The sequence below is a fragment of the Bombina bombina genome, chromosome 6 (assembly GCF_027579735.1).
Source record: "Bombina bombina isolate aBomBom1 chromosome 6, aBomBom1.pri, whole genome shotgun sequence".
Lineage (NCBI taxonomy): Eukaryota > Metazoa > Chordata > Amphibia > Anura > Bombinatoridae > Bombina > Bombina bombina.
The window spans coordinates 270,645,606-270,667,589 of record NC_069504.1 but is presented as its reverse complement, the minus strand read 5'-3'; the positions used below and the strand labels follow the sequence as shown (position 1 = coordinate 270,667,589).

At 41.1% G+C, this 21,984-nt stretch overlaps 1 protein-coding gene across 11 annotated transcripts in view; it reads left to right on the top strand.

Moving 5' to 3' along the window:
- MSRB3 (methionine sulfoxide reductase B3) overlaps window positions 1-9,166 on the top strand; it is a 657,280-nt gene extending 648,114 nt beyond the window's left edge. For all 11 annotated transcript variants that reach the window (XM_053716846.1, XM_053716851.1, XM_053716845.1 and 8 more), the window contains one exon: window positions 8,989-9,166. Coding sequence is in view for 5 of the 11 variants with exons in the window: in XM_053716845.1 (XP_053572820.1) it covers window positions 8,989-9,144 (156 nt within the window). In the remaining 6 variants the exon portion in view is untranslated. The remainder of the gene's footprint in view (window positions 1-8,988) is intronic.
- Window positions 9,167-21,984: the final 12,818 nt, after the last annotated feature.

Below are 21,984 nucleotides of genomic sequence, written 5' to 3'. Positions count from 1 at the left end.
AGTTGCCGACTTTTATCCCTTCAATTTTAGGATTATTTCTAACCTTATGAGCCAGGGCTTCAATTGAAAGGGCAAAGAGTAAAGGGGAGAGGGGACACCCCTGTCGCGTCCCATTTGATATTGAAAAGGTCTCTGATAAGGTGCCATTCACTCTGACCCTGGCGTTAGGGGCTGAGTACAGGGCAAAGGTCATGTTAAGAAACTGAGTTCCAAAGTTCATCGCTTTCATAGTCTGACGCAGGAAGAGCCAGTCGACACGGTCGAAGGCCTTCTCTGCGTCAGTTGTGAAAAGAACCAGAGGTGTCCCCTCCACTTGCGCATAATTTATTAATTGAATTACCTTATTGGTGTTATCGCGCGCCTCTCTACCGGGTATGAAGCCCACTTGGTCCGTTGAGATAAGGCTTGGGAGATGTTTATTAAGGCGATTGGCTAGGATTTTAGCAAGAATCTTGATGTCCAGGTTGAGAAGCGATATGGGTCTAAAATTTGTTGGAGAAGTGGGGGGTTTGCCCGGTTTCGGTATGATCGTGATGTGTGCCTCAAGCATTGAGCTGGCCAGGATGGGGCTTTCAACCAGGTTGTTAAAAAGAGAAAGCAACAGTGGGTTCAAAGTCTCAGAGAAGATTTTGTATGTGTCTCTTCCAGTTGTATTATGGTTTGAAGGTTTTTGTGGGGCCTGATGCGAAAAGAGCGGTGGGATATTGCGCATTAAACCATTTCGGTTCCCTTTCTTTACGAAAGTGCGTTTCTTGGAAGAAAAGCACATGACTATACAGATTTTTAAGTGCTCTGAATGCAATGGACCTCTTACCGGGATTGTTAAGACCTCTGGCATTGATTGTTGTCATTGTAAGACCATGAGAGCTGAATTTGCTGTGTCGCTGACTCTGGAAAAAAAAAAACACAAAGGGGGAGGCAAAGGGAAGGGGAGAAGGAGAGAGGAGAAAAGAGGAAAAAGAGGTAGTGTGAGAAGCTTTAGAGAGGTAAGGGAAGAGATATAGTGGGAAAAGAACTCAGTGTACAGAACAGTACAATTACCTCACTAAATGTGAATTGAAACAATAAATTTTTCAGGTGTAAAACAACTGAAATGTAACAACAAACAGTATGCAATTGGGGTAGTAACCCTCAGTTAGATACAATTTAGGATTATACAGTAAGTTCCTGGGAATTTGTGGGCTGATATGCCCCGGACCCAAGAAAGTTATAAAGATTGACACAATACATTGTTTAATAATAGAACTATTAGAACCAAAGTAGAGGAGGTTAATTTAGAAGGGGAGTATGAGGGGGAAGGAGGTGGGAAGGAGGTTGGGAGTTAATATGGGAGGGGGGGTCTGGAAGGAGAGGGAAAAGGAAGAGATCGATGGAAGCTGTTGTGAGATAGGAGGGCTCCTCGGTACCCACTGAGGGGCTTCCCTCCTGGGTTAAAGGTTGGGAGAGAGGGACTGTATAAGACCAAAGCATACATAATAACTTAGAACCGGTCCCTATTTGCAAGGTAAATAAAAATTAGGCATACAGTACATGTCACCCCAGGTAGCATACTTAGTTAAGTAACTTGCTAAATAAAAATAGCATCATGCTTTGGAAGGAGAGAAGCACAATACAACATTCCAACTTTAAACTAAACAAACAGTTGTCTTGCTATAGGGTTTAGAGCAAAGGTCTTATCCTCCATTATTGTTGTACTATTCATTAAGGTATAGAGCAGTAGAGCCGGGGAAAGGGAGATTAATATAAGGGGGGGTTTAAAATAGGGGATAGGGGGAAGGTGGAGAGGCGGTTGGAAGTTAGTATGGGAAGGGAGGTCAAGGTGGGGAGGGATAGGGAGAGGGCAGATGGGAGCAAGTGCAATATGTGGGGGACTCCCTGATACAAAATTGGGGGCTACACATCTGAGACAAAGGTAGGGTGGAAGAAGCATTATAAAACAGGAACATTCATAATATAATAGTGACAGTCCCTTTATGTAAGATAATCCAGAATTAGGCCCACATTGTGTGCAAGTCTAATTAGCAGTTGTAGCTGTTTAACCTATCTTATGAAAAATGGTATCAGACTCTAAGGAAAAGACAATATATAAAGGGTTATAAAACAGTATTTCAACTTTAAATGAAACATATAGCTAACTTGCTATTAGGATTTGTAAATATATCTTTCTCCTTGTTTTCACTTTATTTTTCTTTTAGGCACGCATTAGGCCCATCTGTCCAGCACCCTGTGGCCTATAGGCCCAAAAGGACTGTCCCCAAGTCCTGTACTCACAGGTGATGCGCATGAGGATAATGAGAGCCACAGCGTGGCCTCTCTCAAAGCATTGCTGGAACAAAACAGAAAAGGATACGTTTACGGAGATTTCAAAGGCAAAAAGTAAATGTCCTCCCTGTGCTGTAACCTACTCGGCTGCATTTTTACTCATGTTAACAGGGGGAATATCATCCAGAGAAGGCTCCCTCTCAGCGGCAGTCCTCTCCGATTGAGAGGTCTGCGTAGAAGGCTTGAACATCTGCTCCAGGTTTATACATAGCTGATTTGTTTTGGTGAGTAGCCACGAGTGAAACCGGAAAACCCCACCGGTATTGGATCTTATGCGCTCTTAGCTTGGCTGTGATATGGCCTAATTCCCTTCTTTTTTGAAGGGTAGTGGGAGACAAGTCAGAGAATATCTTCAATTCTTCACCTGCATGCAATATAGGTTGTTTGGAGCGTGCACATATAAGAATCTCTTCCTTGTCCTTAAATCTCAAGAAACTGACAATGATGTCTCTAGGTGGGGCTTTAGGTGGGGGTTTAGCCCTGAGTGCTCTGTGTGCACGTTCAAGAGCCATTTCTGGGGTCCTGAACAAGCTTTGCAAGTATCCTTCTAATGCCGGAGGGTGAACTGTTTCAGAGACCCCTCTGATACGCAGGTTGTTCCTGCGGCCTCTGTTATTGAGGTCTTCGATCTTATCTGTCATCTGTTGGATTAGTTCCGAGTGGTCCTGTACTTCTGTGTGTAGTGACTGAAGAGATGCTGAGTGCGCTGTTTGTGAGGCTTCAACCTTTGTGACCCTGGTGTCTAGGACATTTATATCTTTCCTTAGGTCATTAAAAAGGTTACGCATTTCTTGCACTGCATTTTTAATATCTTCTTTAGAAGACAGGAGTCCTCCTTTGTGATTAGGTTCTTGGTTTGGGGTTCAGTTGCTTGGGAAGGTTCAATGTGCCCTGTCAGGTCAGCTTCCATTGTTCCAGATGATAAGGGAACGGGGTGTTCCACCTGCTTGAGGTACTTACTAAGAGTGCGCACTGGTGTATTTTTGTCTGGTTTGTTTTGCTTTTTACAAGGCATACCTCAGGACACCCACAATAGAGATATGGGATATTGCTATTTGCAGACCATCAGGGGGTACCCAGTTGGTAGATATCTGGTTTTCAAGGTGGCGGGGCTTAGGTAGGGGGGAGAATATTTGTGATCCTTTCACTAGGAAGATCAGGTTATTACCTCTGTATTGTTTCTTTATTTTGTTATGCTTCCTGCTTAATTATTTTTCCCTTTCCTGCTTTCTTCCCTATTTGTTCTTTTCTTTTTTTTTTTTTCCCTTTTTTTTTTTTTCTTGTTTTGGCCTTTGTTTCTGTCTCAATTCCAGGTACTGAGCAGCAAGCCCTCTATTAATCAGGCAGATAGATCTGTAGTGACTTTAAGGCCAAGTGAGTCTATTCTTATAAAGTGTGCTGTGCTAACTGGGGCTCGTATATATATAGACACTATATCACATATCTCCTTCCAACAGCGGTAATAAAATGATTAGGTTTCTATTGCTAACTTCCAGTCGGCAAATTTTTCAAACTGTAACCCTGTGCTTATAACCGTCAGCAGAAATGTCTTTTTAACGGTCGTTAATGTATCTTTACTCTTAGGCCTCTATCAATGCAGTGTAGTGGGACAGGCGGGGTATATGAGGGTATAAGTATCCCCCTGTAAAGTCTGTCTGGCCAGGTCGGTATCCAGTAAGGTGTCTGAGGGGCTTTACCCTAATCTCATCTGCCAGTAATTATTGTCAAGGGAGACTGGGTATAGCGTGTTGCGCAGTTAGGCCTCAATCGGGAGTTGGGTGACTGACAGGGCTGTTATCTTACCCGCAGCGCTGCGTACATATCAGGCGTCTCAGATCCGTTGCTGCTGGAACGTAAGTGATCGATGTTTCTGCTTAACCGCTGCCCAGTAAGTGGTACGTGGCTGTGATTTCTTCGACTCGTGTGTTCTCTAGGCCCGCTTGCGCGCCATAGGCGCGATGTTGCAGCAGTTCACAAAAGGTCCTGTCTGGAGCCGCTCCTGTAAATCCTCCGTTGTTTTGCTTATGATAAGTGTGGTGGGGAATAAGTGATCGTATGTTTAACCTCCTTTTGGCAAGTGTTTAAAAGTTAATTGTGCCATAATTATTCCCTGTATCTACTGAGGGTTGAGGAGCTCGCTCAGAACACCGCCATTCGCCTGCGTGGCTAGACTCCGCCCCATACATATCCATCTTTAGACCTGTATATGTATGTATTTCTAACACCTGAGACCTCATATCTTTAAAAATAATGTTTATTAGATAGTGTTATTATGGGTGTAACTGTACTTTGTTATGTATTTTTGATGTGTTTTGTGCAACTTTTTAGTCAAGAGGAACAGTTGACCAGAGCACCGAAATCAAGCTATCCCGGGGTGTCCGTTAAATTCAATTGCACTGCAGCAAACAAGTTACTTATCCCGATGTGTACAAAGAGCCGTGATAAACCCCTTATCAGTTAGGGCACCACTTTTAATCTAGCCCTTTTATGGGTAATAGTTAATTTTTAGCAGAACAGGCTATACCATAAAATAACAATATTGCCTTAACCTGTCAGTATAAACCTTTAATTGAAAACATGATATTAAGCCTAAAATTGTTAACTATCAGGTAGATTACGAGTTTTGCATTAAGGCTTTTAACGCTGAAAAAAATGACAATTTCAGCTTAATGGCAGTAATGCAGCTATTGCGAGTCGTGTTGGTATAGCTATACTGCAAGCATTTTAGCCTGTAATGCAACGTCTATTCTGCACTCAAAAAAATGGATGTTTTTGCATGGGATTGTCATAGCACCAGTATTACAGGTTGTGCGGTGAGGCTAAAAAGCTTGCATTACAGCCTATACCGACACAATCCATACCGCCATATGAAAGCAGTAGTTATGAGTTTTGCAAATGAGGGGAGGTATAGGAGCGCCACCAAATTAGGGGCTTAAGTGTGCTATAGAGAGGGTACTCAGGCAAATATAACCAGTACTAGGGTATGTTCAATATGACTGAATGGAAGTAAGTGCAAATCTTCAATAGAACAAAGTAGAGATGAATGCATAAAGGCTTACTGTATACGTATGGGTATGAATGCAAAGTGTCAACAGGCTATAATATTTATAAGAAACAGTATGAAATGTTATAAAGCACTAATTAAATCCAGCATAAAAACTGATTCAATCCAACATAAAAACTTAAAAACAAAAATAAAAAGTATAGCGAGAAGCAATATAAAAAAAGAACAATAAATATTAAACTGAGCTCAGATGTACATAATGGACCTCACAAGGCCCTAAAAAACAAATAAGGATGTGTGGAGGGGACGTCCCAAGAAAAAGAAAACAACAAATATCCCAGAGTGAAATGAGAACAAATTGTCCCAAATGAAAGTCTGATGTAAAAACAATCCAGGAATAGGAGATGCTTGAAAAAGGCTTCAGGTCCAGAGCTAACCAGGGGCGTTTAGAAATACTTGTAAAAAGAAAAAACAAATGGATGCACAAAAACTAAAAGTTCTAGCAGGGCTAAAAGAAAAAGTGCTCACCATATGCAAGTAGAAACTCGGGCTGGTTTGTCACAAAGTCGACGGGTTTCGGCCTTCTAACAGGCCTTTATCAAGACAAGATTGTCTTGATAAAAATCATCAAATATATAGATAATTATTTATTTAGAAATAAATAGAACATATTCCGTTACGAAAACATTTTCGCAATATGAAATAATTGCTTTTTTATTTACACATTTTTTAAGGAGATTACGTCATGGGCTTTGCTCAACATATTAGGGATTTTGTGTGTTTTTTTTTCTATTTGTCTTTTCCATTTACTTCTTTAACCCCTTAATGACAACTGACGTACCAGGTACGTCATGCATTAACAAGTAGTTAATGACAATGGACGTACCTGGTACGTCAGTTGTCTAAGAGAGCGCTGGAAGCGATCGCAATCGCTTCCAGCAGCTCTCAGGGTATTGCAGTGATGCCTCCATATGGAGGCATCCTGCAATACCTTTTTAGAAGACTCCGATGCAGAGAGGGCCACTCTGTGGCCCTCTCTGCACCTGTAGCGATGGTGCCGGTTCGTTGGTGGGTGGGAGCGCAACAGGGAGGCGGGTGGGCGGCCCATCGCTACCCGGCATCCGGTTCCTAGAAGTGCAATGTGCACGCCGGGTGCCAGGAGCGTGCGGGGGGCGCGCGTGCGCGTGGGTGTGCAAGCGTGCGCGCGCATTAGCTGGCCACTGACACCAATGAGGAGGGAAGGGGGGGGGGGAAAGATTTTTTTTTAAAATAATATAAAAGGATCTGGGAGGGGGAGGGGGGTAGGGGTATTGTGGGGGGCTGCTACACTACAGAAAACCTAAAAAAAAGAAAAAGAGCAAAAAATACTTTTGTTTTTGGGCAAATTGGGTACTGGCAGACCCAATTTCATTTTTTCCTCATATTTTATTATTTTTTTTGTAGTAAATTATAAGACATGATGAAAATAATGGTATCTTTAGAAAGTCCATTTAATGGCGAGAAAAACGGTATATAATATGTGTGAGTACAGTAAATGAGTAAGAGGAAAATTACAGCTAAACACAAACACCGCAGAAATGTAAAAATAGCCATTGTCATTAAGGGTAAGAAAATTGAAAAATGGTCCGGTCATTAAGGGGTTAATAAGTTATTTTGCAACTTGTAATAGCTGCGCAACCCCAAATGTGAAAAAGCCACTGATTTGCCGCGGGATTTGTAATCTTGCCCATAGAGATTAATTTAAAATATTATAATCTCTATATTGAAATTTAGTATTACCAGTTAGGATATTCTCGTATCAACTCCCATAGAGATTAATTTAAAATATTATAATCTCTATATTGAAATTTAGTATTACCAGTTAGGATATTCTCGTATCAACTCCCATACAACTCTGTCATTATTGATGCAGTCTTGTGGGGATTAAACATACAGTAGTGCAGGGTCGATAATCTTAAAATAAGAGCATGTCATTTTTCTATTATTTTGACCATTTGAGGACAACCCTTTATTTGAATAATGATACACTTCTTTAGCCTCCTTAAAATCACCAGAGCCTCCAAAACCGAACCAATGCAATTGTCATTGTTATTGCAATCATTTGGCATCTGGGTGGACACAGTAAGACTTATTTAAAAGAAGTCTTATATTCTCTATGTATTGTGGGAGGTGACATATGCATATGTATCTGTCAGGTGGACACTGTTGCCATGGTGATCAGCTGATAGCCACCTTTTGTGACACTTTTTTAAGTCATATGCCCCATTGTAGTGCTTATTGTGGCGTTGCTGGAGTCCCATTTATAGTCAAGAGGACTGTAAATATCACCCAGTAGACAAGTGATTGCCCATGTTGTGGCAATAACCTGCTACCTAAAGGGGCATTTCATTTCACTGTGTGTGCTTGTGTGTTATATATTGTCTTTAGGGGACAGGGGCTTCTTCAAAGCCTATAGTGAATACATCAGGCAGGTGACTAAAATGCTTTTATTGTTTCATTCTGTGTTTTATGGGGAGATAATTGGAGCTATAAAATTTATAAAATCCCCAAGTTGATCATATGCATATTATATTGGAATATGGACCTCACAGAGTACTGTGTAAGTTGTTTGGGGGCTGAGATGTTGGTCTCCTGCTGGAAGCAGGCCAAAATAGTTATTTATGAGATGATGCCTGCAGAATTAGAAAAGGCAAAAAAATCCTGCAGAAAATCTGCATGAAAAGGGGATTTTTAACACCAATAAATGGTTATAATTTTTATATCTAACCCCAGCACAAGTTGTCTGCATTTTTCCTGACACCTTTGTTTGATATTGAAAAGGACTGCATTTATCTTTATCTTGTGATGTTTATGGTAAATGTATACAATTGTCACATGCAAACATATTTACCCTCTTGGGAACTGTTGGACATTAAAGAGTGAGAAACAGTAGACAGTTGACCATGTGAGAGACAAACAAACACAAAGCCGCCTGTTCCGTCACAATCCATTAATACCTAATCCCTAAATCACTAAAAAAATCCTTACTTTAATTTGACTCCTCCTTGCCTAACATGAAGCCCTTTTGAAGGGTTTTCACTCTACAACCACTTCTGACAATTAAAAAACAGGCCTTCCATATCACAATACTTGTGTTGTGGTTCTCCTAAGCATTAGCCTGTTTTACATAAAATGTTTCAGTCAGGATTGTGGAGGGGTAACTCTCAAAATGGAGATGTTCATTCTAGACTGTCCCTTTAACATTTTGATGGTGTTTTGTTGTATTGTTTTATATACTGTGCAGAAGAAATCACTTGAGGCTGCATTTCATGGCTGAGTTTATGTAAAGATCAATTAAAAAACAAGTTAAACCCCAAAAGCAGATACATCTCTTTTGCTAAAACAAACTATCTTGTACATTTACTTACTGTTACAAATGAGGAGCAAAGGAGACAGAACATAAGCTTTCTTGACCCTTGGATTAATAAGGGCACTTTTCAAATTGTTTAGAAGGATGAAAATGTATCAATGTTAAATTTCGCTTTGAGGCTGTTAAGGGGAGAGCATTAAGGGCCATATTTATTAGATGCTTACTACAGTGTTCCTTGTAACACACAGCATAAGCATCACGTGTACAGGACAACAGTGTACTGAGCAATAATCCTTTGTCTATTCTGTTGCAGTGTGGAGCACATCTTGGACACATTTTTGATGATGGACCTCCGCCCACTGGTAAAAGATACTGTATAAATTCAGCATCAATGAACTTCCATCAAGATGACCCCAACAGTACTGGAGAAAGACAGGTGTCAGCTTCATCTGAAAAAAAAGAACTTTAAATAAAAACATAGCTGGAGTGGTTTTCTTGCAGTTTGTTTGAAACAACTTTTCTCTAGACTGCCTGCTCCTTTACTGAAGATAATGTATTTAAAAACAATACCATAAGCTACCATGCACTAGTTTGCCTAAAATTTAGATATATAACTATTTTTCCTTATACACAGGCTTTTTCTGGCACCCATATAAATTGAAATAGTTCATATTTTTTAGAAGAAAATATTTATCTATATAGGGTTCTTTTACAATGTAACAAATTGCTTTAGAAAAAATATTTGGTATTAGATTAAAACAATGTCCCATCTGCGTGTAACTGACAAAAACTGCATTGAATTTATATAAAATAAAAATGATTTAAAAAAAGCCTTGGGATTTAATTGCTACATCAACTGTGTATGTATACTAAGTTACTCTGATTTTACTGCTGAAGCATAGTAATAATAAACAGGAAATGTGGCTCCATTTAAGAAGCTTTGAAATGCCTTAGCGTCCAGCCAATATTTAAGAAGCAGCGGTCATCATAGCGCTGCTTCTTAACCTACGGCTAGATTTAGAGTTTTGTCGGTAAGGACCCGCGTAGCTAACGCTGGCTTTTTTCTGGCTGCACCATAAAAATAACTCTGGTATTGAGAGTCCACAGAAAGGCTGCGTTAGGCTCCAAAAAAGGAGCGTAGAGTATATTTAACGCAACTGCAACTCTCGATACCAGAGTTGCTTACGGACGCGGCCAGCCTCAAAAACGTGCTTGTGCACGATTCCCCCATAGGAAACAATGGGGCTGTTTGAGCTGAAAAAAAAAACCTAACACCTGGAAAAAAGCCGCGTTCAGCTCCTAATGCAGCACCATTGTTTCCTAGGGGAAACACTTCCTACGTCTGCACCTAACACTCTAACATGTACCCCGAGTCTAAACACCCCTAACCTTACACTTATTAACCCCTATTCTGCCGCCCCCGCTATTGCTGACCCCTGCATATTATTATTAACCCCTAATCTGCCGCTCCGTAAACTGCCGCTACTTACATTATCCCTATGTACCCCTAATCTGCTGCCCCTAACACCGCCGACCCCTATATTATATTTATTAACCCCTAATCTGCCCCCCTCAACGTTGCCTCCACCTGCCTACACTTATAAACCCTTAATCTGCCGAGTGGACCGCACCGCTATTATAATAAAGTTATTAACCCCTAATCCGCCTCACTAACCCTATAATAAATAGTATTAACCCCTAATCTGCCCTCCCTAACATCGCCAACACCTAACTTCAATTATTAACCCCTAATCTGCCGACTGGAGCTCACCGCTATTCTAATAAATGTGTTAGGGGCAGCAGATTAGGGGTACATAGCTATAATGTAGGTGGCGGCTCTTTGCGGTCGGCAGATTAGGGGTTAATTATTGTAGGTAGGTGGCGGCGACGTTGTGGGGGGCAGGTTAGGGGTTAATAAATATAATATAGGGGTCGGCGGTGTTAGGGGCAGCAGATTAGGGGTACATAAGGATAACGTAGGTGGCGGTCGGCAGATTAGGGGTTAAAAAAATTTAATCGAGTGGCGGCGATGTGGGGGGACCTCGGTTTAGGGGTACATAGGTAGTTTATGGGTGTTAGTGTACTTTAGAGTACAGTAGTTAAGAGCTTTATGAACCGGCGTTAGCCCAGAAAGCTCTTTACTACTGACTTTTTTCTGCGGCTGGAGTTTTGTCGTTAGAATTCTAACGCTCACTTCAGACACGACTCTAAATACCGGAGTTAGAAAAATCCCATTGAAAAGATAGGATATGCAATTGACGTAAGGGGATCTGCGGTATGGAAAAGTCGCGGCTGAAAAGTGAGCGTTAGATCCTTTTTTGACTGACTCCAAATACCGGAGGTAGCCTAAAACCACGGCTACCGCCAAACTCCAAATCTAGGCCCTAGACTCTTAGCTGGCAGTTTTCAATCCCCATGGATCCGACCAGGGTGTTTAATTGGTCACACCAGCAGGGGGCAGCATAAATGCAGACAGCCGTGATGCCAGGCACACAGGTTTGGAGATGTCTGCCCAGCATTTGTTAAGTCCACGTTATGTTGAAAACAAAACAGATTTTTATTGAACATATTGACAATTAGGATTCACATGCTAAAATTTGTCTAACATACTTTTCATATAAAGGTATTACAAATAAACCACATAAATACATTAGACCACAGTACATCTTAAATACCTCTGGCAGGGAAGGTAATATAGATATATTAAAGACATATACAGAATATCTCCAAGAGAAAATCAAATAGTCAATACTTATATTCATAAACACTTATCACCCACTTTAATTACTATTCAAATAATAAGGTGGAGTCCTTATATCCTTAATTGAGTATATTTAGAAAATATTTTTTCCTCTTAAAGAAAAAGGAAAGAAAAGTAAGAATATTTGCCATAACCATTCATATAGTTTTTTTAATAGATATTTTGTTTTTAAATTCTTTAGTAAAGAGTTTTAAGTTTTGATTGTGATCACTCTAGAATGATGAGTGATAATGATTTATACATGTAATGGATTTTGAATAATTGATTAAATGTTTTTTTCTTTCTAATGACACGGTGAGTCCACGGATCATCATTAATTACTGTTGGGAATATCACTCCTGGCCAGAAGAAGGAGGCAAAGAGCACCACAGCAAAGCTGTTAAATATCACTCCTCTACCCACAATCCCCCAGTCATTCTCTTTGCCTGTAGTGCAAGGAGGAGGTGAAGTTTAGGTGTCTGATGAGAAGTTTTCTTCAATTAAGATTTTTTTTTTTTTTTTAGCAGAGTAAGCTTACTCTCTTACTTTCTGGGGTTTAGCCTAGTCCACATCAGTCTCTTCAGTAGGACAGTGGTGGCTTTTGAGCACTTGAGAACTTGTGAGGTACAATCCTCACTGCGTTTTCTCAAGAATTTGCTGCCCTAACTAGAAAACCTAAGTAGGTTTACTCAGTTTTTCTCTCTTCATACGTCCATGTGAGGTGCTGCACCCTCTCAAACCAGGTTCAGGTAAGTGCCATTTTAATTTTCTTTTGCAAGGAGATTGCTGGCACTTGTTACAGCTAAAAGCTGTCTTATTTAATATGGGACTTTATTAAACCTTCATGTTTGGGGTTTCTTTTAGGCAGTTTGGGCATTGAGACTGTGAGGTGATTTATGGTGGCTCAGTGTGTTATAGTAGTTTTTATACTTTAACTTTTGGTCATGGAGATTACTGTTGTAAGCCGTTTTTTCAGCAGTTAGGGCTCTGTAACCGCTATGTATTTGAAAAGGGGATTGTTTCTTCTGTGAGGGAAGTCACTCTGTGTGAGCTGCAGGACAGGTAGGCACCTCAGTAAAGCTACTGAGGTGTATAGGTATCCTGAGGTCTATTTGGTTTGTTGCGCTAACACACATTTCTATTTAAAGACACAGTACACATTTATTTTTTATTTTCAAATAAACAATTTTTACACTTTATCTTTATTACATAAGATGGTAAAGAGGCTTTTCAAACCATTATCCCAGGTGAAGTTGCTGCTTGTCAGTTATGTTTAGATGCTCAGGTGGAACCCCCAGTTCCTTTTTGTTCCTCATGCATTGAGAGAACTTTAACCCCTTAATGACCGAGGACGTGCAGGGTACCCTGCACGTCCTCGGTGTGGAAAGCAGCTGGAAGCGATCCTGCTCGCTTCCAGCTGCTTTCCGGTTATTGCAGTGATGCTTCGATATGGAGGCATCCTGCAATAACCTCACATGGCCATCCGATGCAGAGAGAGCCACTCTGTGGCCCTCTCTGCACCGGACATCGATGGCCGGTATCGTTGGTGGGTGGGAGCCGAATTGGGAGGCGGGTGGGCGGCCATCGGTGTGCCGCGTGACGTCAAGGGGGGCGGGATCGGGGGCAGGACCATCGGGGGCACGCACGCGTGCATGGAGGGTGGCGGGCGGGCGCGTGCACGGGGCGGGAGCGGGTGGGAACCGCTACACTACGGAAAATCTTTTAATAAAACCTGCCTAATCTTGTTTGTGCAAAAGCACAAAAAGTGATCGTGGAGGGGTGGGGGGGTTGGTTTTGTGTGTGGGGAAGCTACACTACAGAAACTTTAAACAAATTAAAAAAAAAAACAATTTTTTCTTCTAAACTGGGTACTGGCAGACAGCTGCCAGTACCCAAGATGGCGCCCATTAAGTTAGAGTGGGAGGGGATAGAGCTGTTTGGGGGGGGGGGGATCAGTGAGGTTGGGGGCTAAGGGGGGATAGTACACAACAGCATATGTAAATATGCTTAAAAAAATCATTAAAAAAAAATATATAGCTTTTATTTTAGTACTGGCAGACTTTCTGCCAGTACTTAAGATGGCGGGGACAATTGTGGGGTGGGGGAGGGAAGAGAGCTGTTTTGGAGGGATCAGGGGGTCTGATGTTTCAGGTGGGAGGCTGAGCTCTACACTAAATCTAATATTAACCCTGCAAGCTCCCTACAAGCTACCTAATTAACCCCTTCACTGCTAGCCATAATACACGTGTGATGCGCAGCGGCATCTAAATACCAAAAAGCAACGCCAAAGCCATATATGTCTGCTGTTTCTGAACAAAGGGGATCCCAGAGAAGCATTTACAACCATTTGTGCCATAACTGCACAAGCTGTTTGTAAATGATTTCAGTGAGAAACCTAAAATTGTGAAAAATTTTACGTTTTTTTTTAATTTGATCGCATTTGGCGGTGAAATGGTGGCATGAAATATACCAAAATGGGCCTAGATCAATACTTGGGGTTGTCTACTACACTACACTAAAGCTAAAATTAACCCTACAAGCTCCCTACATGCTCCCTAATTAACCCCTTCACTGCTGGGCATAATACACGTGTGGTGCGCAGTGGCATTTAGTGGCATTCTAATTACCAAAAAGCAACACCAAAGCCATATAAGTCTGCTATTTCTGAACAAAGGGGATCACAGAGAAGAATTTACAACCATTTGTGCCATAATTGCACAAACTATTTGTAAATAATTTCAGTGAGAAACCTAATGTTTGTGAAAAAATTTGTGAAAAAGTGAACAATTTCTTTTATTTGATCGCATTTGGCGGTGAAATGGTGGCATGAAATATACCAAAATGGGCCTAGATCAATACTTTGGGATGTCTACTAAAAAAAAATATATACATGTCAATGAATATTCAGAGATTCCTAAAAGATATCAGTGTTCTAATGTAACTAGCGCTAATTTTGAAAAAAAAAATGGTTTGGAAATAGCAAAGTGCTACTTGTATTTATGGCCCTATAACTTACAAAAAAAGCAAAGAAGATGTAAACATTGGGTATTTCTAAACTCAGGACAAAATTTAGAAACTATTTAGCATGGGTGTTTTTTGGTGGTTGTAGATGTGCAACAGATTTTGGGGGTCAAAGTTAGAAAAAGTGTTGTTTTTTTTCAATTTTTCCTCATATTTTATAATATGATGAAAATAATGGTATCTTTAGAAAGTCCATTTAATGGCGAGAAAAACAGTATATAATATGTGTGGGTACAGTAAATGAGTAAGAAGAAAATTACAGCTAAACACAAACACCGCAAAAATGTAAAAATAGCCTTGGTCCCAAACGGACAGAAAATGGAAAAGTGCTGCGGTCATTAAGGGGTTAAGTTATAGAAATAAAATATTTGACCATTAGCCACCATTATCCCAAGCAAATGCTGTTCAGGTGTCTCCTGTTGCAGATATGCCGCAGCTTTCTCCTCAAGCATCCCAACTTTTTCAGTCTCCACATACAGTGCCCTGTGTTTCCTCTTGCAATCCTGTTGGATTTTCTCTACAAGACATTGCTTCCCAGGTATTCCTTGTGGTATCTGAGGCCTTCTCAGCTTTCCCCATGTTGCAGGGAAGGCATAAAAGTAAATTTAAGGAAACAGTAAGGATTCTGATCAAGTTCTGGCTATCCCGAGTGTCCCTTCCCATAAGCCTGAGGAAAAAGACATATCGGTAGCATCTGAGGGGGAAATCTCAGACAGTGTAATTCCTTCTTCTGATGCTGAAGTGGTATCCTTTAAATTTAAGCTATAACACCTTCACTTATTACTTAAGGAGGTTTTGGCTACTTTGGACGACACCAACACAACTATCGTAGTCAATCCTAAAAATTCTAGTAAATTGAACAAATACTTTGATGTTCCCTCTGCAGTGGAGGTTTTTCCGGTTCCTGAACGTGCTACGGAGATTATTGCTCAAAAATCTCCTATTTTTAAGATGTTTCCTATAGCGGATTCTATTAAGGAGTTGTGGCAGCGATCTCCACTTTAGCTAAGAGGACTATTATTCCTATAGAGGATAGTTGTTCTTTTAAAGATCCAATGGATAAAAAATTGGAGGCTTTACTAAAAAAGATGTATGTCCACCAGAGTCTACAATGGTAACCCGCGGTGTGTATCGCCACTGTTACCAGCGCTGCGGCTTACTGGTTTGATGCATTGTCTGAATCTCTTCAGATGGATTCTCCTTTTGGTGAGATCCAGGACAGAATTAAGGCTTCTTAAGTTAGACAATTACTTCATTACAGATGCTTCCTTACAGGTAATTAAACTGGGAGCCAAAAATTCTGGTTTTGCGGTCCTAGCCCGCAGGGCCTTGTGATTGAAGTCCTGGTCTGCGGATGTTTCATCTAAATCTAAGCTCATGGCTATTCCTTACAAGGGTAAGACCTTGTTTGGACCTGGGTTGGCAGAAATTATCTCAGATATTACTGGAGGGAAGGGTTCTTTTCTTCCTCAAGATAAAAAGAATAAGCAGAAGGGATGTCAGAGTAATTTTTGTTCATTTTGTAACTTTAAAGGCAAGTCTTCCTCCAAGCAAGATCAAGCCAAGCCTTACTGGAAGCCCAACTAGTCCTGGAATAAGGGAAAGCTATCTAAAAAGTCTTCAGCTGATTCCAAGTTAGCATGAAGGGTTGGCCCCCGACCTGGGAGCGGATCTTGTAGGGGTCAGACTCTCTCTTTTTTTCCCAGGCTTGGATAAGAGATGTACCGGATCCCTGGGCGGTGGACATTGTCTCCCAGGGATACAAAATAGACTTCAAATCTTTTCCTCCCAGAGGCAGCCTTCTCCTCTCCAGATTATCTGTAGACCAGATAAAAAGAGAGTCGCTCTTACTTTGTGTCAAGGACCTTGCCACCCTGGGGGTAATAGTTCTAGCTCCCTTTCAGAAAAGGGGTCTGGGATTTTACTCAAATCTGTTCGTAGTTCCCAAAAAAGGGAAGGAACTTTTCAACCAATCCTAGATCTAAAATGTTTAAACAAGTTTCTCAGAGTGCCATCCTTCAAGATGGAGACTATACGCTTCATTCTTCCCTTAGTACAAGAGGGTCAGTTCATGAAACTATAGACCTAAAGGATGCATACCTTCATGTTCCCATTCGCAGGGGACCATCACAGGTTTCTGAGATTTACATTTTTGGACAATCATTTCCAGTTTGTGGCCCTTCCATTCGGCCTTGCCACAGCTCCCAGAATTTTTTCAAAGGTTCTGGGGGCTCTTTTAGCTGTGCTTCGATCTCGGGCATTGCAGTGGCACCTTATCTGGACAACATTCTGGTTCAGGCGCCATCTTTTCAACAAGCAGAATCTCAGAATTACTCTTGTTTTGCCCTTCAGTCCTCTCCACGGCCGTCAGTGGCTCAATGTATGGAGGTAATCAGTCTGATGGTGGCTTCCATGGACATCATTCCATTTGCTCGGTTCCATCTCAGACCTCTGCAGTTATGCATGCTCAGACAATGGAACGGGGACTATACAGACCTTTCTCCATGTGTAGATCTAGATCAGGCATCAATAGACTCTCTTCCATGGTGGCTTTCTTAGGATCATCTCTCCAAGGGTACTTGCTTCCACAGACCCTCCTGGGTGATTGTGACCACGGATGTCAGCCTTCTAGGTTGGGGAGGAGTATGAGGCTCGTTGAAGGCTCAGGGCTTTTGGACCCAGGAGAAGTTAGTCCTGTCCATAAACATCTTGGAGCTGAGAGCAATCTTCAATCTGGCCTGGCCTCAGTTAGCCTTAACCCAGTTTATCATAACCTCGGTGGCCTACATCAACCACCAGGGAGGAACTTGGAGTTCCTTGGCCATGACAGAGGTGGCCCGAATTATTGAGTGGGTGGAGACCCACAACTGCTGTCTTTCTGCGATCCACATCCCAGGAGTGGACAATTGGGAAGCAGATTTTCTGAGCAGACAGACGTTTCATCCCGGGGAGTGGGAACTTCATTCGGATGTGTTTCCAGCTTGACCATCAAGTGCGGGCAGCCGGAGTTGGATCTCATGGCTTCTCGTCAGAATGCCAAACTTCTGAGATATGGCTCAAGGTCAAGAGATCCACAGGCATTTCTGATCATTGCTCTGGCAGTTCCTTGGAACTTCAGTCTAGCATACCTGTTTCCTCAGTTTGCTCTCCTTCCAAGAGTCATTGCTCGAATCAAGCAGGAGAGGGCCTCTATAATTCTCATAGCCCCGGCATGGCCTCGCAGGATTTGGTAGGCAGACCTAGTGGAAATGTCATCCTTTCCACCTTGGAGACTGCCTCTGAGGAAGGACCTTATACTTCAGGGCCCCTTCCTTCAGCCAAATATCATTTCTCTAAAGCTGACTGCTTGGAGATTGAATGCCTAGTTTTATCTAAGTGTGGATTTTTAGAGTCAGTCATTGAGACCTTGATTCAGGCTCTTAAGCCTGTGACTCGCAGGATTTACCAATGCAGCCCCCCCATACCTGTCCTCACTCATCAACAAATATACTCCAGTCCATCCCCTAATATCCAACAACTATCTACTCCTTGCCTCTTCTACCATCACCTCCTCTCATGCTAGACTACAGGACTTCTCTCGTGCGGCACCAACCCTCTGGAAAGCAATTCCTCGTGCTGTCAGACTTTCCCACAACCTCTCCTCCTTTAAACGCTCCCTAAAGACCTTCTTGTTCAGGGAAGCCTATAACCAAATCAGTAACTAATGAATTCCACTTGCCTAATAGTTGCCCTCATCTAACTTCACACTAACATCATTCCCACCTTTGCAGTCCCCACCTCCTGTTTCTCACCCTCCTACCCATTTAGATTGTAAGTTCTCACGGGAACAGCGCTCCCAATTCCTCCTGTATTTGTTAAATTTTGTCTGGTGTCTCATATTGTACTGTCCTTTTATCTTTGTTACCTATGAACAGCGCTGCAGAATCTGTTGGCGCTTTATAAATAAAGAATAATAATAATAATTTACCATAAGATCTGGTGTAAATACTTGTATTGGTGTGAATCCAAAGTATACTCTTGGAGTAGAGTAAGGATTCCTAGGATTTTGTCCTTTCTCCAGGATGGTCTGGAGAAAGGTTTGTCGGCAAGTACTCTAAAGGGTCAGATTTTGGCATTGTCTATTTTGTTACATAAGCGCTTGGCGGATGTGCCAGACGTGCAATTGTTTTGTCAGGCCCTGGTTAGAATTCGGCCTTTGTTTAAACCTGTTACTCCACCATGGAGTCTTAACTTTGTTCTTAATGTTTTACAACAGGCTCTGTTTGAGCCTATGCATTCTTTAGATATTAAGATGTTATCTTGGAAAGTTTTGTTTCTTGCTGCTATTTCCTCTCTGCTTTACAGTGTGATTCCCCTTATCTTATATTTCACTCTGATAAGGTGGTTCTGCATACAAAGTTTGGTTTCCTGCTCAAGGTTGTTTTGGTCAAGTGTATTAATCAGGAAATCGTTGTACCTTCTTTGTGTCCTAATCCTTCTTCTCATAAAGAACACTTGTTACATAATCTGGATGTTGTGCGAGCGCTAAAATTTTATTTGCAGGCATCTAAGGACTTTCATCAGTCTTCTGCATTGTTTGTTTGCTTTTCTGGGAAACGCAAGGGTCAGAAAGCTACGGCTACTTCACTTTCTGAAGAGCGTTATTCGCTTGGCATATGAGACTGCTGGACAATAACCTCCTGAGAAAATCCCAACTCATTCCACAAGGGCTGTTTCTTCTTCCTGGGCCTTCAAAAATGAAGCTTCTGTGGAACAGATTTGCAAGGCTGCAACTTGGTCATCTTTGCACACTTTTTCCAAATTCTATAAATTCAATACTTTTGTCTCAGCTGAGGCTTGTTTTGGGAAAAAGGTTCTTCAAGCAGTGGTGCCTTCTGTTTAAGTTCCTGTCTTGTCCCTCCCTTATCATCTGTGTCCTCTGGCTTGGGTATTGGTTCCCAACAGTAATTGATGATGATCCGTGGACTCACCGTGTCATTAGAAAGAAAACGAAATGGGAGAATGCACCTACGTGAGCAGGTTGATTGAGGAACACCTGCAGCGAAAGCAAGCCATACTAACAAGCCACAGCAAGACTTTCTCTAGGCAAGAGGGAGTACTCGCCAAGTTGCAAACCTGGGATTGGAACCTGGAAGGGTAGCTGAAGTAGGGTGAGCGCAGTAAGATCGGCTCACAATCCGATAAATCTCGACTGACAGCATGATTTCCTCCAGAACAAGGAGTGGGGGGGGGACCCACCAGGTTCTTAAACTTGGTCTAGCGTGTTGCACAAGTGCACTCAAGCCCCTTATAATAGCGGGTACTGGTCTGGTCCTGGTTAGGGGCTGGGAAAAATTCACCGTCAAGCCAAAGAGGGTAAAAAGGGAAAACAGCAGAGAAAACAGCAGAGAAAAAAGAGAAAACAGGAGGCTGGAACGCTGCTGCTAGGATTCAATAAGAAACAGCCGGGACAGACGACCACTCCCCAACAAAACAAGATAAGTACCTATGTTAAATGAACTTTCTTTTGATGTATAAAAACAAGTGGGAATAAAACTGTGCAAAGAAATTATGGAGGGTTAATTGGGTGAATAATCCTAAAGAATAAAAGGAAAAAGGATTTTCTGCTAAATGTAGGGCCCAAAAAACAAAGAAGGGTAAGGAGAGAGAAAGAGAAACAAGGGAAAAGAGAAAGGAAAAAAAAGAAGGAAAAAATCCTGTAATACTCTGCTAAGGGAAAACAAATACTTGAGATTAATAGTAAAGGGGAGAAGCAAAGGAATTATATAACTGTGCCAGATGCATAAGATCTGCCCGGTAAAGAATGCATGGAGAAACTCCACTGGGATAAGTGGGTGAATAATCCTAAGAACAAAGAAGGATTTCCTGCTATTTGTAGGACCCAAACTTATTCATTCATTGCCATGGGGAATACAGGCACTTGATACTTTTAATAAAAGAAAATGGGACATTATATGTGATTTCTAAATCGAGATATAGATATTAAGAGGGGAAAGAAGGAATAAGTATACGTGGATAAAGACTGACAAAGTGACTTTGTACCCTCTTTCCTTACGGAGGAGCTCAAGCAAACTTCATAAAGGCCACAGAAATATTGGGGTCAGGATAAATGGACTGCCTGATAAAGCGATCTAAGATAAGGGGATAAATATTATACTTTAACAGCACAGAACAATCTGAATAGAGCCGCCTTTGAACAGTCCAGTGATACAGCAAAGGTCCACTGCCCGAGTTTATTGTCTTTATTTATGTGAAAAAGAAAGTTCATTTTATCTGAAAATCAAAAGCTCTGGAAAATACTGTGGTGTAAATTGAATAGAGTTTCTGAAAAATACCCCTGATATTACTATACCTTGTACCCAATTGTATTCATGCAAATCAAGTAATCATATGAGTAATGGTAAAGAGCAAAGGTCAAGGGGTCTTATAAGAATATAGAGTGTTAATTAACACTGATAGTGAGAAATAACCTATAAGCTGAATACTGGTAAATACCATCTTATAAGAAGGTTTATGGTCCTAGCAGCGGAGAATTGGGAAATGGCAGGGTTTTGATAATAGTCTATTACTTGAATTACTGCAGTTACAATAAGTTAACCTTACCCAGAGCTGTGTGCACAGAGAAATTAGAAGATATAAGTTAAAATAAGTAATAAAGCTTTGGAAAAGGGAATAACTAAACTCTTAGCTTAATTAACCTCCAGCTTAGCAAGAAATAGTATGCTATGGAATAAGACATGGGACATTAAAATAAGGTTGCACCGCCCTGGTCTCTTATCGTTAATAAGTTAATAAGAAGAATATATTAAGAACTTTTAGTATTTCTTAAAAGTTGATTGTAGACTGAGTTACTACACGGCTAGGCCCCTTTGCCGTTCTTTTATCTTTTCTTTTTTTTTGGCACCACCCCCTCACTCTCCCATACATACCCTATGAAAGGGAAAACACTTCACATAAAGCACTTACTAGCGATATATGGATACATATATATCTAAAAGCAAGTTTAAATCCCCTAATATGGCGTCTAGAAATAAAAATCACAAAAGGAAGAGTAATAAATCCACATTAGAGGCTTCAGAAGGCCTAGAAGAGAATACAGCACCAAACACAAATAATGAAGATTTAATCAAACAATTGAATGTACTATTTACACCAAAATTTGAGTTAATAATAGCATTAGTGAGTTGGCTAATGAAGTTAAACACTTTGCAAACAGAATCACACGCGTAGAGCAAAGGGTGTCAGACCTAGAAGATAGAGAAATACAAAAAGACCAATCACTACAGGATATGTCAGTGCAACTAGAAGCTATGAAAGCCAAACTTGAAGATTTAGAAAACCACGCTAGGCACAATAACCTTAGATTAGTAGGCTTAACAGAAGATATAGCAGAGAAAGAACTAAAAGAGTTTGTAGAAAAAGAACTTATGCAGTTACTAAAAATTGATATAACAGAAGCCACAATAATAGTGGAAAGGATACATAGGCTAGGTCCAGAAAGAAAAACCAGAAATGGAGACCGTATTGATAGAATGATTATAATAAAAT